Source organism: Primulina eburnea, chromosome 18 (assembly GCF_022965805.1).
Source record: "Primulina eburnea isolate SZY01 chromosome 18, ASM2296580v1, whole genome shotgun sequence".
Taxonomy (NCBI): Eukaryota; Viridiplantae; Streptophyta; class Magnoliopsida; order Lamiales; family Gesneriaceae; genus Primulina; species Primulina eburnea.
In genome coordinates, this window is record NC_133118.1 from 21,421,017 (window position 1) to 21,437,895 (window position 16,879).

General features: G+C 46.6%; 1 protein-coding gene across 1 annotated transcript; it reads left to right on the forward strand.

Moving 5' to 3' along the window:
* The first annotated feature begins 7,636 nt into the window (after nucleotides 1–7,636).
* On the forward strand, nucleotides 7,637–11,372 carry LOC140820327 (uncharacterized). Its single transcript, XM_073180674.1, has 2 exons — nucleotides 7,637–9,737; nucleotides 9,839–11,372. Exons 1-2 carry the CDS (start codon nucleotides 8,793–8,795, stop codon nucleotides 9,866–9,868), a joined length of 975 nt encoding a protein of 324 aa, XP_073036775.1. The 5' UTR covers nucleotides 7,637–8,792; the 3' UTR covers nucleotides 9,869–11,372.
* The last annotated feature ends 5,507 nt before the right edge of the window (nucleotides 11,373–16,879 follow it).

Genomic DNA, 16,879 nt, shown 5'->3' on the forward strand with positions numbered 1-16,879 from the left:
TGCGCGCCTCTACTCGGCGCATATGCGCGAGGCCCTTTTTCCATTCTTCACAAGTCTCTGCCACCCTTGCGCACATGCACAGAACCATGTCGCGCATATGCGCGAGTTCTTCTGCCTGCCTCGCGCATATGCGCCCCGGCGGGGTCACGCATATGCGCGAGGTCTTTTCCACACACATATTTCCAAATTCTTTCCGGCTTTCCCGGTCTGATCCATTCTGTCTATAATAATATCAATTATCACCAAATCATTTCAGATTACGGTAATCAAATTCTCGAGCCTTACAGGTGCAGTGTCCCCTGAAGCCAACAATAAACTTAGCAACTAAAATCGAATCAGAATGTCGCTTCTCCTCATATTTTGGCAACACTCTCAAAATGAAAGTAGCACCTCTAGGTCTTATCTAACCATTCCGATTGGCCACATACCAATTGGCTCAACATACGAATTATCATGAATTTAATCGTAACGTCACCACAACACAACTACACAACATCTAAAATCCACAATACTATAAATAATAAATCGAGATTCTTAACATCTAAACTATACTTAAACTTGACCAAATAATCCATAAACATACGAAATCTTAAACCGTACCGTTCTCCAAGCTTGGATATTACGATGACATTCAACAATAAATAAGGATGATCGATCGTCAACACTATTAGATCCATATGAGCCAAACATGGATCCAGGTCCAAAACCTAGGTGAATGTAGTTATGCAAATGGAACTATTATAAAATGTTCCACCATCTTCCAGTCTTGATCTTGTGTATCGGGTCCACCATTTTCCAGTCTTGATCTCCTACTATTTCTAATAATTACATTTAAATAGTCATGGCACATAAGGGATACATCTCATGGGGTGGGAACGGGCTGTAAACCAGGCCCACTTTATTAATATCGAATATTAAAAAAATAAATAAAACAGTAAAATATCGTAACATACACCTAACACAATGGTCAAGACTCTCAATCATCCTTCATGCATTTGATATCTAATATTAACATCATTTTAATGAAACTAATTTAATTAATTGAAAAATCATATATCTAATAATTTTATCACTAATCACCACAATTATTAAAGAATTTAATAAATTAAATACACTTTTATTTAATTTTCAATTAAATCAATAATAATTGATTTCTTGATAAAACTCATTTTTACCATAAATAATTAAAATCATGTTATAATTATTTATTTTACAAGAAAATTATTATTTTCCAAAAAAATTAATTTCCCAAAAGATAAATTGAAATAATTTTCATAAAATATCAATTTTAAATTTTACCCTGAACATTTCCGAACAGACCCAATTTTTTTTTTGATTTCCGAAAAATAATTTTGTGGTGCTATAATTTTATGAAAAATTTTCTTGTGTGGTTAGAAATAAATTATTCAATATTAAAACCATACGATCTAGAAAAACCTTGGCTCTGATACCACTGTTGGATCTCGATTTTCTCGTGCCCAAAACGCAGCGAAAGTTTTAAAATTTTTATTTTGACATTCAAATTATTTAGACACTCGTATGGTTTTAATTAAATAATCATTCATAGGGAATTTAGTAATATTTTACCTTTAGTGAAATTTTCACTTGGGTCCAACTACTCTAGTATTAGCGGATGCAGCTCTTGTTGTAAATCCCTACGGATGTTCTTCAATCACCTAATCCAGTCCACGACTGGAATATTTGTTCCTCTTCTAACTTGCACTAGAAAGCATAAAAGATATTTGGGTAGAGATAAAACACATTGAAGAAACCGACTCAATACTATAAGCCGAATTTTTCTTACAAAAGAAAAGAGTTTTGAGAGCATCAAAACTAGAAATTTGGTAAGTGCTGTGAAACGTCTGCTTATTCGTTTTCTTAAAAAGTACTAGAATTTTTTTTTGAATTTCAATTAGCATCGGCCGAACCATAAAATATTTTTGACTTCATTTTAAAAATAAACATCCAACTGCCATTTAAAAATCCAAAGGAAAATATTTTAAAGCATCGGTCCTCGGGTTATGTGCACCTTCAGTCCAGCAAAGTCAACCATCAAGACTTCCATTATCATATTCATAATCAATATCACCTGCATCAATCACACCTAGTGAGTCTAGAGACTCAACACGTCATATTATTGATAACGAGTAATACGTAAGACAGTTAACATATAACAATGAAAAATACTTGTACTTAAAATATCGTTTTCATGAAGATGCATAAACTTTAAACATAAACGTTTTCGTAAACATTTTCATGATGTACAAAAACATTTCATAATCTTATGCATAAAAATTTTCATATAAACATAAACATATTCATATTCATATTCATATCAACATATTCATATTCATATCAACAAAATCATATTCATATTCGTATTCATGTTCGTGTATGTTGAATTCAGATCGTTGATTGTGACTTTCATATACGTGTTAGGCATCCATCTACATGTAACCACAGTACTGGGCGGCGGGGGACACCAGCAACACTCTCACCGGTCAACTGGGCCCTGGCCTTACGTATTAAAATATCATCGTATACATATACATATACATATCCGTATCCAAGGAAATACGATCGTCGGGCTCCCACTAGGACTATAACCCTCACGATATCTCCAACATATCATCGTATTAGTCACAATCCTTTCACATCCTTCAACATGTTATTATCACTTAATAAAAACATGCATAATATCATTTTTATTTTGAAACCAAGCATGCAACATATCTTTTCAATGTCCATATTTAAATCATAAAAATCATAGACATTTAAAAATCATAACTTAACATATTAAAAATCATAAACATCCATGAAAATTTTTAAAATAAACATTTTAACATCATAAACGTTTAAAATAAACATTTAAATCATAAACATTTAAAATAACGTTTTAGCATATTAAATCATAAAACATTAAACATATTAACATCTTAAAAATCCATAAACATTTAAAATTGACATATTAACATATAAAAATCCATAAGCATTGTAAAAAATCATATTAGTATATAAAACAACATTTAGAGCACTGCCACGACGTTTACTAATTTTTAGGTGTAAAAAGATCGTTTTACCTCTAGACGTAAAATTTCCCTTTTTAACATTTTCTTCTTAATTCCATTGACTCTAACATGTCCCAAATAATTATTTAAGCCTACATGAATTTTCTCATATTTTTATTTAGCTTAATTCGATGACATTTAAATTAATCTTTAAATGTGACGTATTAATGCATTTTAATCCCGAATTAAACCAAACCTTAGTATAAAATTTCCAAATTAAAAACTTAGGCTTTTAATAATTATTTGAGATTAAATAAAAATTTTCATAATTTTATGAAGCTTAAAACTAGGCGTTTCATTAACTCGTTAATTAGCGTTTCGTGCAGCGATTAAATCCCGAATAAATCCAAAATTCAATATTTTGATCCCAAATTTTTAACATACCTTTTTATGATTTATTCTACACTTCCAAGTCATGAGCCACCCCCGTGGACCCATGGATTCAATTTTTCTTCTTTAATTTTCGTTTTTGACCCTTTATCGAACCGCCCGAGCCATCTCCTAATTTACTCGAGCCACGCCCGAGCGACCTTGAGCCAAAACCTAGCCAACCCATCTATGCACCCTCCTGACCAAGCCCAGCCCAAAGAACATGAACCTAACCCGCTCAAAAACTTGCTGGAACTTGACTCAAAATACTGCATGTTTTGTGTGTGTGTCTCCTAGGATATTTAGGACTCCTTGCCCAACTAGGACACTTCCAGCCCTTAACCACTTGACCCCTCATGACCTTAACCACCCTGGACCACACCCAAGCCAAGCCCAGACCAACCCCAAGCTCCAAAACCTGCACAGCGAGCCACCACACCAAGCACAGCAGCAGCGCTCTACCTTGCTTCTCTCGCTCCCTGCGTTTGGCTCGAGCCACGTCGAGCCACCATGTACCAACCCACGACCCAACCCTTGGCCAAGCTCCATTAACCCTTATGGACCAGCCTGGCTCGCACCCAGGCCAGCCCCAAGCCTAACGTTCCTGCTGCGCACAGAAACTCACATGGGGGAGAGTCCTAGTTCACTAGGACTCTTCCCTAGCCACCACCTTGACCCCTAGCCGCCCTAGGACCCAACCCTGCCCTAGACCAAGACCAACACTGCCCTTGGTCGAACCCTGGACGAGCCCCAACAGCCCATGCCAAGAAACGAGCCACTTCACTCTTGTGCAATCAAAAAAACCCACGGTTCCTTCTTAATTGATGCCTACTGTTTTCCAGCTTTTGATACTCACGTTTTCAGCTTATTTGGTGTGTGTTTATGACCCTAAAATTTATTTAAAACACCCTTAATCCATACCCTTACCATGGCAGCCCCTTAACACGAATTAAACATGATTTTTGAATCAACAAACAAGAGTTAAACCCATGCATATGAATAGTTGCGAAAATTATAATTTGAGTGCCTTTTTTCTTTCAAAACATGTTCAAATAAATATTATTGATACCCCCAGAGGAGCCCGGGCCCGGGTAAAGCTCCGGACCCGGAAGGTTCTTGGACTCGGATAAGTAGAGAGCAGGGAGGAGATACCAAAGTATGGTTACAAGCGGCGAGCCGGTGTGAAGGAAGGATCCCGGGTCCTCACTGGCCCGGCGAGTTGTGCACCACGTATCAAGCGACTACCAGGGGAATAACCAGTCAGTACCCGGGGTTATATCTTCCCGGTCCCAGAAGTTCCCGGGTAAATAATATCCGGGAAGAAAACCCAATCTCTCCCTGGTCACCACGTTCTCCGGAAAACTCGGAACCTGCATTCCCACATTCTGTGACCAAGCCAGCATTCAACACGTGGTCCACTACTTTACAACGTGGCCCACCACCCACAATTGTGACCATCACCCGAACTTTGTGGGCAAGTCACTTACCCGATTCACCTATAAGTATCCCTCGCAGGTATTCTTAAGGGGCATCAACCCTTTTCTCTAAAAAACACACAAGCACTCACGAAGATTCTTATTTTCTTCCCAAGTTTTCCTTTGCGTACATCACTGACTTGAGCGTCGGAGTGGATACGCCGGAACGACTTCCGGCGCTCCCCTAACGTTCTGTGATTTCAGGGTTATTACTCAAATCATCCCGGGCGTTGTCTTTCAGGTGACCGGGAGCTCAATCACCCCGGGCCATCAGTAACTCGCATTAACATTCGCACATATATCTAAACACTCGACTTGGCAAATCGCCCACCCGGCTACTACCCGATTTGCCTGGTTGACATCATTGGCGCCGTCTGTGGGAAGTGCAGCTAAAGACGTAGATATGGTTACCACTCGTAAAACTACGGGGAACCACTCTGGTCCTCAAAATCCGGAAGGAGGTCAAGAAAATTCATTGCCCAGTCACCTCCCCGAGGAGTTGGCTCAGTTGATAGCTGCTGCGGTCCAAAAAGCCCTCGCAGAGAGGGGCCTACTTGAACCCAGTCACTCAAAGGAAAATGAGGCAATGGGAGAGTCTCCTCTCGAAAAAGAGAGAGACAGAGAAGAAAATTCCCAGGCGTTTTTCAAAGCTCCTACCCTTGCTATGGCCCAGGAGCTAGAAGATTTGAAGAAAAAAGTGAAAGAGTTGGAAGCTAAAGCAGGGTCATCTCAGGTTTCAACCCCGGCTGCTTCCCAGGGATGCCCTTTCTCCCTGGAGATTGTGAGTGAGCCCCTCCCAGCTCATTTCAAAGCTACCAAAATACGGGAGTATGATGGAAACTCAGACCCTGACGAGCATCTCACCCGGTTTGAGAATATGGCCATGTTACATTGCTACTCTGATAAAATCAAGTGCAAGGTGTTCCTCACCACCCTAGTGGACTCTGCCCCGAGGTGGTTCGAAAAGTTGAGACCCCGGAGCATACAATCTTTTGCAGGTTTCAGAGACACTTTCTTGCATCACTTCAGCAGCAGCAAGAGGTATAAGAAGACTGCCTTTAGCTTGTTCGAGGTAAAGCAATCAGGTGATGAATTTCTTCGGGCGTACATTCGCCGTTTTAATAAAGCATCCCTGGAAGTGCCGGCTTGTGCTCCTGAAACCAAGACCACAGCGTTCATTCAGGGACTTAAGGAGGGAGATTTTTTCAGGTCCTTGGTGAAGAAGCAGCCTGGGAATTTTGAAGATCTGCTGTCCCGGGCAGAGAAGTATATAAATATGGAGGAAGCACAGCGGCAGAAAAGGGAATCTACCCGCAAAGAAAGGGGTGACCGGGTGGTAAAAACTGATGACCACACCCGAGGAAATAATCTTGGGCGTTTTTCTCGATACACCCCCATGAATCCACACCGGGGTGAAGGAATCCATATTTGCGACAATGAGAAGAAAGCCAGGTCATACCAGTCGCCCCCAAACCTGCCCTATATCACGAAAATATGCTCCTATCACGGAGAATGTGCCCACAGCACGAGCGAATGCCGGAAAATGAAGCGGGCCCCTTCCCAGTCGGGCCCTGGTGCTTCAGAGCAGGTAGCGAAGAAATCCCGGGGACCACCATGGGTGAATAGAGATGCAGGGTATGGGCCGGGGAACAAAGGCCCGGTCAGACAGGAGAGGAATGGTGATACCGGTCAAGTATCTCAAAGCCGGGAAAATAAGGACGGAGGAAGGTCACCGACCCTCGGGGTGATTAAAATGATCTCGGGAGGATCGACAGATGGAGACTCCAACCGAGCCAGGAAGGCACATTCCCGGCATGAGAGTTTCGGAGTGGAAAATACAGTAAGGGGTGAGGGACCGGTCATCAGTTTCGGCCCTCGGGATCTTCAAGGAGTCAGTCTCCCACACAACGATGCCCTAGCCATCCAAGCGAAGGTGGCGAATTATGACATTCGCCGGGTCTTCGTCGATTCAGGGAGCTCAGTGAACGTTATTTTCCTGGAGGCCCTGGATCAGATGAACCTGGAAGACTACCGTTTGCAGCCAGTAGAAACAGCGTTATTCGGATTTGCTGGCCACACTGTTTATCCCCGGGGAGAAATCACCTTGCCCCTCACCATAGGAGCTGAAGACCTTCGAAAGATGGTGATGACGGTTTTCACGGTGGTAAGTGCCCCCACATCTTATAATATCATCTTGGGCAAGCCTGCTATGAATGCCTTGCGGGCCGTGGCCTCGGCTTACCACCAGAAGCTAAAATTCCCAGTGGGGAATAGAATCGGAGAAGTAAAGGGGGACCAGCCGTCCTCCCGCAAGTGCTATGCGGAAACCGTCAAAGTTGAAAATAAAAGAACCCGACGAAGTGGAGAGAGTAGCAGACCAGGGAAGGAGGAGGTGCACTCTATCCAACAGGTATACATGGTGGAGGGAGAGGAGCAGGAGGAAGTAAGCATCTTACCCGGGCAGCCCCTGAAAACAACAAGGATAGCCCGGGATCTTGAGCCAGTAACCCGTGCTCAATTACTACAGTGCCTAGCAAAGAATGCGGATATCTTCGCATGGTCCTCATCAGAATTGACAGGGATCTCCCCTCACGTGGCAGAGCACAGGTTAAATATCATCCCGGGCTCCCGGGCAATAAAGCAGAGGAAGAGGCACTTTGGTCCCGAAAAGGACAAAATAATTGCGGAACAGGTGGGAGAATTATTGGAAGCCGGGCAGATCAGAGAGGTCCAGTTCCCCACCTAGCTATCCAACGTGGTCTTGGTTCCAAAATCAGCCGGCAAGTGGCGAATGTGCGTTGATTTCAGGGACTTGAATAAAGCGTGCCCAAAAGACTGCTACCCCCTGCCCCGGATTGATCAATTGGTGGACTCAGCGTCGGGATATGAGCTGCTGTGTTTCATGGATGCATACCAGGGATACCATCAGATTCCCCTGGCTCGGGAAGATCAAGAAAAGGTTAGTTTCATTACCTCAGGAGGAACCTTCTGCTATGTGGTCATGCCTTTCGGGTTGAAGAATGCTGGGGCCACATACCAGAGGTTGATGGACCAGATATTCATCAAGCAGGCCGGAAAGAATGTTGAAGTTTACGTGGACGATATCTTGGTGAAATCCCGGGCACAACCTGACTTCATCCCAGACCTCGAGGAAACCTTCTCTACTCTTCGTGAGTATGGGGTGAAGTTAAACCCCGCCAAATGCACATTTGGGGTAAAGAGCGGCAAGTTCCTCGGGTTCATGGTAACTGAGAGAGGAATTGAAGTCAATCCGGAGAAAGTCAGGTCTATCACTGAAATGACGTCCCCAAAGTCAATCAAGGATGTGCAGAGACTCACGGGAAGAATCGCCGCCCTGTCACGTTTCATTTCCCGATCTGCACACCGGAGTTACCCTTTCTTTCAAGCTCTAAGGAGGGCCCAAAAATTTGGTTGGGATGAAAAGTGTGAAAGGGCTTTCGAAGAATTGAAGATCCACCTAGCCAGGCTCCCTATCCTAGAAAAGCCCGGACCCGGAGAGAAGCTCTGGGTATACCTTTCTGCCACCGAATATGCTGTCAGCTCTGTACTAGTCCGAGAAGAAGGTACCGATCAAAGGCCGGTCTATTATGTGAGTCATGCGCTCAAAGGGCCCGAGATCTGATATACGGAGGTAGAGAAGGTGGCCCTGGCTCTGGTGATTACAGCACGGAAGCTCCGCCCATACTTCTTGTCCCACCCTATCACCGTGCTGACTAACACCCCCCTCGGGAGAATTATGACTCAGCCCGAGATCTCGGGAAGGCTAGTGAAGTGGACTGTAGAATTGGGAGAATATGACATCGAGTTTCAGCCCAGGAAGGCGATTAAGGCCCAGGCCTTGTAAGATTTTATCACAGAGATGATTGTTCCCGAGGCTGGCGGAATTTGGAGAATATTTGCAGATGGGGCTTCCTGTAAAGATGGCAGTGGAGTGGGAGTATTGCTGATATCACCTACCGAGGAGAGAATACAGCTGGCAGTGAGGCTGGACTTCCGGGCCTCCAATAATGAAGCGGAATATGAGGCAGTTATCATTGGGGTAAAAGCAGCCCAGAATGTTGGAGCTACCCGGGTCCTTATCTATACGGATTCGCAGTTGGTAGCCCAACAGATGAAAGGAGGGTACGAAGCACGGGAAGAAAAGTTTGTGAAATATCTAGCTATCATCAAGGAGTTGTCAGCACATTTCACAGACTGGAGCATAGAGCAAATCCCCCGGGAGAGAAATACTGAAGCCGATGCCCTGGCAAAGATGGCAGCTTCACTTTCTGGTTGTCAAGAGCCAGGCATATCTTACCACACCAGCCTGGTCTCTTCAGTGGAGGCCGGGCCCCCTCAAGCCCAAGGAGAAGACTGGACTACCCCAATCCTAGACTATATCTCCCGATTTGGTCTACCGGAGGATGTTAAGGAGGCCAATAAAATCAAAAGGAGAGCAACTCGTTTTGTTGTAATCGGTGATAATCTATACCGACGATCTTTCCAGGGTCCCCTCCTCAAGTGCGTCGCCGGGGATGAATCCAATTATGTCTTGAGGGAGATCCATGAAGGCTGTTGTGGAGATCATATAGGGGCAACGTCCCTGGTCAGGAAGGCTTTGCTTGCCGGGTTCTGGTGGCCCACCATGCATCAAGATGCCACCCGGGTAGTCCACTCTTGCGAGGGATGCCAAAGGCATAGCAGCATTAACCACCACCCGACGGCCCTGATGAAGCCTATCTGGGCATCTTGCCCCTTTGACCAATGGGGCTTGGATATTGTGGGCTCTTTCCCTGTAGCCCGAGCCCAGAAGAAGTTCCTGCTGGTAGGGATTGACTACTTCTCTAAGTGGGTAGAAGCAGAGCCCCTGGCTAAGATTACTGAAGGAGAAGTTCTCAAATTTCTATGGAAAAATATTGTCTGCAGGTTCGGCATCCCTCGGAAGCTTGTCTCTGACAATGGCAGGCAATTCCAGGGGAATAAGGTCAGAGCTTGGTGCAAGGAGATGAAGATTACTCAAGCTTTCACCTCAGTTGCCTACCCCCAAGCCAATGGGCAGAATGAGGTGACCAACCGCACTATTGTCCAAGCTCTCAGAGCCCGATTATTTGGAGTTGGTAAGGATTGGGTGGAGGAGCTACCCAGTGTTCTTTGGGCATACCGGACTACGCCTCGAACAGCTACTGGGGAAACACCATTCAGCTTAGTATATGGATCTGAAGCAGTGCTCCCAGTAGAGATCGGGCAGACATCAGCCCGGATAGACACCTATCCGGAAGGCAATGACAACGCCCTTGCCAGTGAACTTGATTGCATTGAAGAAAGGAGAGAGAGAGCGGCGATCAGAATGGAAGCCTATCGACGCCGGGTGATGAAAGCTTATAATCAGAGGGTCCGACACCGAGAGTTTCAAATTGGAGACATGGTCCTCAAGAAAGCAAACCCGGCGGGAGATGTGGGCAAGCTTGAGGCCCGGTGGGAAGGTCCTTACAAAGTAGTGCGCAGAGTTAGCGCAGACACCTATTATCTTGAAGATGGGCAGGGCCATCCTCTCAAAAGGCCCTGGAATGCTTTCCACCTTAAGAAATATTTTCCTTAAAAGTTCTTGTACATCTTGTAATTATTTGGTAATAAAGATCGTTCCTGGAAAGATCATTCTTAAAGCCCGGAAGGTCCGGAATTCCGGCACATATTAAGGGCCCGGGTGATGCCATGCCCCGGCTTCCCTTCGATTTATTAAGGGCCCGGGTGATGCCATGCCCCGGCTTCCCTTCGATTTATTATTAAGGGCCCGGGTGATACCATGCCCCGGCTTCCCTTCGATTTATTAAGGGCCCGGGTGATACCATGCCCCGGCTTCCCTTCGATTTATTAAGGGCCCGGGTGATACCATGCCCTGGTTTCCCTTCAATTCTTATTATTATTATTAACAGAGATAAAACGAAGACACAGGGATGAATGAAAGAAAATCCATTAAAAGAGAAATTATTACAACTACCGTAAGAAGAAAAATAAACAAAAATCTAAGGGGCAGTCTCAGGCTCTGAGTCCTCCTCCACCTCGGACTCTTCCTCATCCGGGATCTCTGCACCGTCCTCCGGCAGGGAGCTAGCAGCCCGGGCTAAGTCTAGGAGGCTCTTCTTCTCCGGAGGCAGTAAGCCTGCTTCTTTCACTTGCCCCTTGCATTTATTAAAGCCCGCCTTGAAATAAGGAAAGGCCTTATTAGTCACCAGCTGCTGGAATTCCGCAGTAGCAAGAAAAGCAGCCCGCCACTCCTCTTCTAAGGTGGCCCGAGCCGTAAGATTCGCCTCCAGTTCACTCACCCTCTCGGTGGCCAGCACGAAATTATCCAGAGCGTCCCGGGCATCCAAATCTAGCTTTTCAGCTCGGGCCTCCGTCTTCTCCAGTAAAGCCTTCAGCGAAAAGATCTCTGCCCGGGCTTCTCCAAGCTGGCCCTGCAAGACATTGATTGTATCTTCCTGGCCCTGTAGTTCCCCCGCATGGACGTTTTTAAGTTGAACAATGCGGGCCAGGGAACCTTCATGAAGAGCGGTGGCAGAGGTGACCCGGGCCTCTGTGCTCTCTTGCAGGGCACTCATCTTCTCAAAGGCCACCCTGGCCAGCTGCCCGCTCTGTGAATAAGCAAAGATCACATAAGGAAAAGTATTACCAGTAAAGCAAAGAAGCATAAGTAGGGGAAGAGAAAGCTTACAGCCAGCGCGAGGTTAAAGCTCTCCAGCATGAGATCCCCGGCCTTCGAAGCCTGTAGGATGGTCTCCTCGGCAGGAGTCACCACCCGCTTCAGTATTTGGAAGCCCATCTTCGAGCTCCCGGCCGAGAATATAGTCCCGGGCATTGCAGGAGGAGTAGTGGTGGCAGGAAGGACCTGAGAGGACCCATCGGGGGACACCGGTGGGACGGGCCCAGACCCCTGAACCATCTGGGTAATCACCCGGGGCTCAACACGAACCAGCTCCCGGGCAGCTTTCCTTTTCCTGACAGTCAAAAGGGGTTGGTCCGGAGACTTGTCCCCCTCCTCAATTATAATAACCCCGTGTTCCGAGGGCCCGGTAACCTCGGCAGGAGCTAGGGTCTCCTTTGTAGCAGGCACTTGGAGTACCGGCCCCTCCTCGACCGGGCCTTCAGTGGCCACCCGGGATAAAGACCCCTGATGCTCTCGGGCCCTTTTCTCAGCAGCAGCAGCTTTCCGGGCAGCCTTTTTAGCGGCCTTTTCCTCAGCTATTTTTTGGATGAAGGCCTCTTTCATCTCGGTTTCTGCAAAAGAAATTATACCAGGGAACAACCCATTAAAAACAGGTAAAGCGTAAGGTAAGTAAGGAAATATAAATGGCAAGCAGAGGAAACCTACCGGAGCGGGAGGGGTCGAACTGCTCGATGATGCGATCGGTAGGGTCCTCTATCCTGGGACTCAGCCCGAATGCCATCAGGAGCTTTTCACTAAGGAGGGCGGAGGAGCTATACACTTTTCCTCCCACCACCTCCTCGCTCAGGGTGTAAGAGTCTAGGGTGCGGTAATTTTCTGGGAGACCGGGCTGAGCAGGGAGGGCAGAAATAAACCCAGCCGGGCACTCGGGAAGACGGGGAAGACGGATATAAAAGAACCGGCGTTTCCAATCCTTGACGGAGGAAGGGATATCTCCGAAAAGTTTGTGGTGAGACCGGGTCTTGAAGGAAAAGGCGTAATCGCCAATATAACAGATAAAGAAAAAATTGAAAAGGGAAGGCTCAAGGGCTATGTCAGGGTACATAGAAATAAGAGTAAAAAAGCAAGTCATCATCCTGATAGCATTAGGATGGAATTGGTTAAGGGGAATACTCAGAAGGGAGGATATCCCGACAAAGAAGGGGTGGAGGGGAAACCGGAGACCATTGGCCACCTGGTCTCGGAAGAAGGTTAGACACCCTTCTGGTGGCTGGTCAGCCCGGTTGCTAGGGCCCGGGATGATGATGTCAAAATTAGTAGGGATGGAGCCAAGGAGACGGATCTCCTCGGCTGATTTGGCTCGAAGGGAGCTGGCCATGGTGGAAAACCACGGCAAGGGGCCAGTAGCAGCAGCCTGGGCTGGAGAAGAAGCAACCCGGGCTGAGGGTTTTGAAGAAGTTGCCTTCTTCTCTTTCTTCTGGGAGCTTGAAGACCCAGCCCCATGGGAAAATTTTAGTTTTTTGGGAGGAGGAGAGGAAATTGGATTTTGGGGGCGGAAAGCAGAAATGGGAGAAGCAGAAACCGATGGGCTATCAAGCAGGGCCTCTTCCTCAAATTCCGAGGAGCCGTGGTAGATCCTACCCGATGTAGAAGAGGTATGAGAAGAAGACATGACGAAGAAATGGACTTACAAGGATTGTTGTTGAAGAAAAACGGTGGTCGGGACGTCGAGGATGCAACGGAGTTTGTGCAGAGTTTCGAGACGCGAGAGCTTGAGTTTGCTAAAGAGTAAGGAGTGATGGAGAAGGAGACATATATATAGGAACGGGGAAACGATCTGGGCCGTAGATCTAGCCGTAATCCGAAGGTCCGCATGGGTTCAGAAGAATACACCTGGATCGTGGATCTCCGCCATTGATCTGAATGGATACGGACGAACGGGATGCACCTTGTCAGCTGTGCAGGGCAGGTGAAAGGACGTGTAATCATGAGGGTGTCAGACTGATCGGCTCCTCGGAATATGGAACATCGCCGACCGTTGGGATGAGAGAGAGGGGCACGTGTCATCAGGGCGGTCTGAGTAACATTCCAAGAAGAGAGCCAGCATGACATCTTAAGCCCGGGAGGTTTAAGGCCCCGGCATGTTACCATATTAAGCCCGGGAGGTTTAAGATCCCGGCATGTTATTATCTCAAGCCCGGGAGGTTTAAGGCCCCGGCATGTTACCATATTAAGCCCGGGAGGTTTAAGATCCCGGCATGTTATTATCTTAAGCCCGGGAGGTTTAAGGCCCCGGCATGTTATTATCTCAAGCCCGGGAGGTTTAAGGCCCCGGCATGTTACCATATTAAGCCCGGGAGGTTTAAGATCCCGGCATGTTATTATCTGAAGCCCGGGAGGTTTAAGGCCCCGGCATGTTATTATCTCAAGCCCGGGAGGTTTAAGGCCCCGGCATGTTATTATCTTAAGCATGGGAGGTTTAAGGCCCCGGCATGTTACCATATTAAGCCCGAGAGGTTTAAGATCCCGACATGTTATTATCTGAAGCCCGGGAGGTTTAAGGCCCCGGCATGTTATTATCTCAAGCCCGGGAGGTTTAAGGCCCCGGCATGTTACCATATTAAGCCCGGGAGGTTTAAGGCCCCGGCATGTTATTATCTTAAGCCTGGGAGGTCTAAGGCCCTGGCATGTTACTTTAAGTTCAGGAGGTTTAGACTTGCATTTTAGCTTAAATGCCAGTAAAGTTTGAGGAAAATACAAACATGCGCGAAGAAAAATATTATTAATGAAACCGGTCCCATATTACAGCTGCCATCCTAGAGCCTACATGATCTTGCCACTCTGACATCCAATTGTGCAGCTCGGGAAGGGGAATAGAGGCAAAAGACTCGGTGGCAGCAAGCTTGTTCAGCTGATTCCACTCCTTCCGCAACATGGCTTGTAACAGAACTGGATCGGTGGCCAGCTCTGCCACGTGCGTCACGCGAAGGTCCCGCCTGTATCTCCGCGCCATTGCCCTCTGGGGCCTGGTGAAAGCCAGGCCACCCTGGTATGATCGTATAAGATCCTGAATCTTATACCAAGTGGACATAACCCTCGTCAGAATAAGTTCCTCGACGATCCTCTGCAGAGATTCTAGATGGGCACGCGTTGAGGGGGGCAGGTGTCCATACGGGCTGTACGGGCTGTTGCAGACAGTGGACTCACTTGAGCTCGACATGGCAGAATGATCGTTATCCTCTCACCTTCATCTATTTATAAGCAGATGAGATTCGAAACGGAAGAAGCCGAAAAGTTTCTGGGCAGACGAAGCGACTTCGCATCTACGCAGGAGAGAGGTTAAATGCAGCCATCGATTTGAGCACACATGTGGGGTCAAGAGACGCCTAATAAATTGTTCCAGGTAGTCAAAGGGACGCAAACAAACATTAATCACAGTGTCATTATTACCTTGGGAAATGGAGCGTCCCTCGGCGGAACTTTAGTATCAAAAATCGAAATTTGTGTAATGGACACCATACCAAGGTGCGGGAAGTCCTAGGGCATCGGCACTTATCCAAGCCCGGGAAACACGAGTCCCCAGCATTTCATGGACCCCGGGAAGCACGAGGCCACCGCAGGTGATTCACAGCCCGGGGAGCACAAGGCCCCGACACTGGGGTTAATCGCCCGGGAGATATCAAGTCTAAAAGTTTTTAGTAAATTATTTCAGATGGTTTTACGCAGTTCATGATGTGTCAGTGGATTTACAGTGGTTATAAGCCGAGTGGTGATAGAGAAAAAGGAACTAAAATATTCTTATTCAACCATATACATTGGCGCATACTACATCGTCATATTTCTCTTCTATAACAAGTACTCGCATCTTCAACCAAGCAGACAGAGGAGGAGTGGAGCCTTGCCAGAAACTGGGAGAACCGAGGATATGTTTCAGTAGCTTCAATTCTTTCCGGAGCATCAGCTGATAGACGCGGCCATCCGTGAAGATGTCCACCCCCTCAGCTATGTGTAGTTGTCGGCGCACTGTCTTTAGTTTGGATATCAGGGCAGGGGTGGTGGCTTCCCCAGAATCATAAAGAAGTTTCAGCTTTTGAAGCTCTTCCCAATAGCGGATAACTTCGTTGAGCACTTCATTTTCTATTATGGATTTTTGAGCTTCCAGGTATGGTTCCCTAAGCGCTTCAATCATCCCTGGAGTTCTTGAGCTGCTTGCGCCGGTCATGTCTATTGAAGTAATCAGCGAAGGATAATGGAAGGGTGGGAGGATATCATATATATATAGGGAAGAGGAGCGAATCACAATCGTTGGTTCTCGAATATATCAACGGTGGGAATGAATATTGGAAGTTGCACCAAGCAGGCTAAAAGACAGGCGTAAATATCGAGGGAGCATAACAGTCCTCGAAACACGAAACCTTGCGGATAAGTTCAAATTTTTGGGTTTTGTAGCAGCACCGGCAATAGTGTCCATCTCTCTAAAATTTCTATAAGGCTTCGCTCAGGGTGTGTGGACCATTTCTTTTACTAATCGGGACAGCGAGATAGACTCTAGCCCGAATTTTTTAGGAGGGAGTGGTGATACCCCCAGAGGAGCCCGGGCCCGGGTAAAGCTCCGGACCCGGAAGGTTCTTGGACTCGGATAAGTAGAGAGCAGGGAGGAGATACCAAAGTATGGTTACAAGCGGCGAGCCGGTGTGAAGGAAGGATCCCGGGTCCTCACTGGCCCGGCGAGTTGTGCACCACGTATCAAGCGACTACCAGGGGAATAACCAGTCAGTACCCGTGGTTATATCTTCCCGGTCCCAGAAGTTCCCGGGTAAATAATATCCGGGAAGAAAACCCAATCTCTCCCTGGTCACCACGTTCTCCGGAAAACTCGGAACCTGCATTCCCACGTTCTGTGACCAAGCCAGCATTCAACACGTGGTCCACTACTTTACAACGTGGCCCACCACCCACAATCGTGACCATCACCCGAACTTTGTGGGCAAGTCACTTACCCGATTCACCTATAAGTATCCCTCGCATGTATTCTTAAGGGGCATCAACCCTTTTCTCTAAAAAACACACAAGCACTCACGAAGATTCTTATTTTCTTCCCAAGTTTTCCTTTGCGTACATCACTGACTTGAGCGTCGGAGTGGATACGCCGGAACGACTTCCGGCGCTCCCCTAACGTTCTGTGATTTCAGGGTTATTACTCAAATCATCCCGGGCGTTGTCTTTCAGGTGACCGGGAGCTCAATCACCCCGGGCCATCAGTAACTCGCATTAACATTCGCACATATATCTAAACACTCGAC

Coding starts and splice junctions, on each gene's coding strand:
- LOC140820327 (XM_073180674.1), top strand. CDS start 8,793: ATGATTGTTCCCGAGGCTGGCGGAATTTGGAGAATATTTGCAGATGGG. Junction 9,738..9,838: donor CCCAGAAGAAGTTCCTGCTG/GTAGGGATTGAC, acceptor TATTGTCTGCAG/GTTCGGCATCCCTCGGAAGC.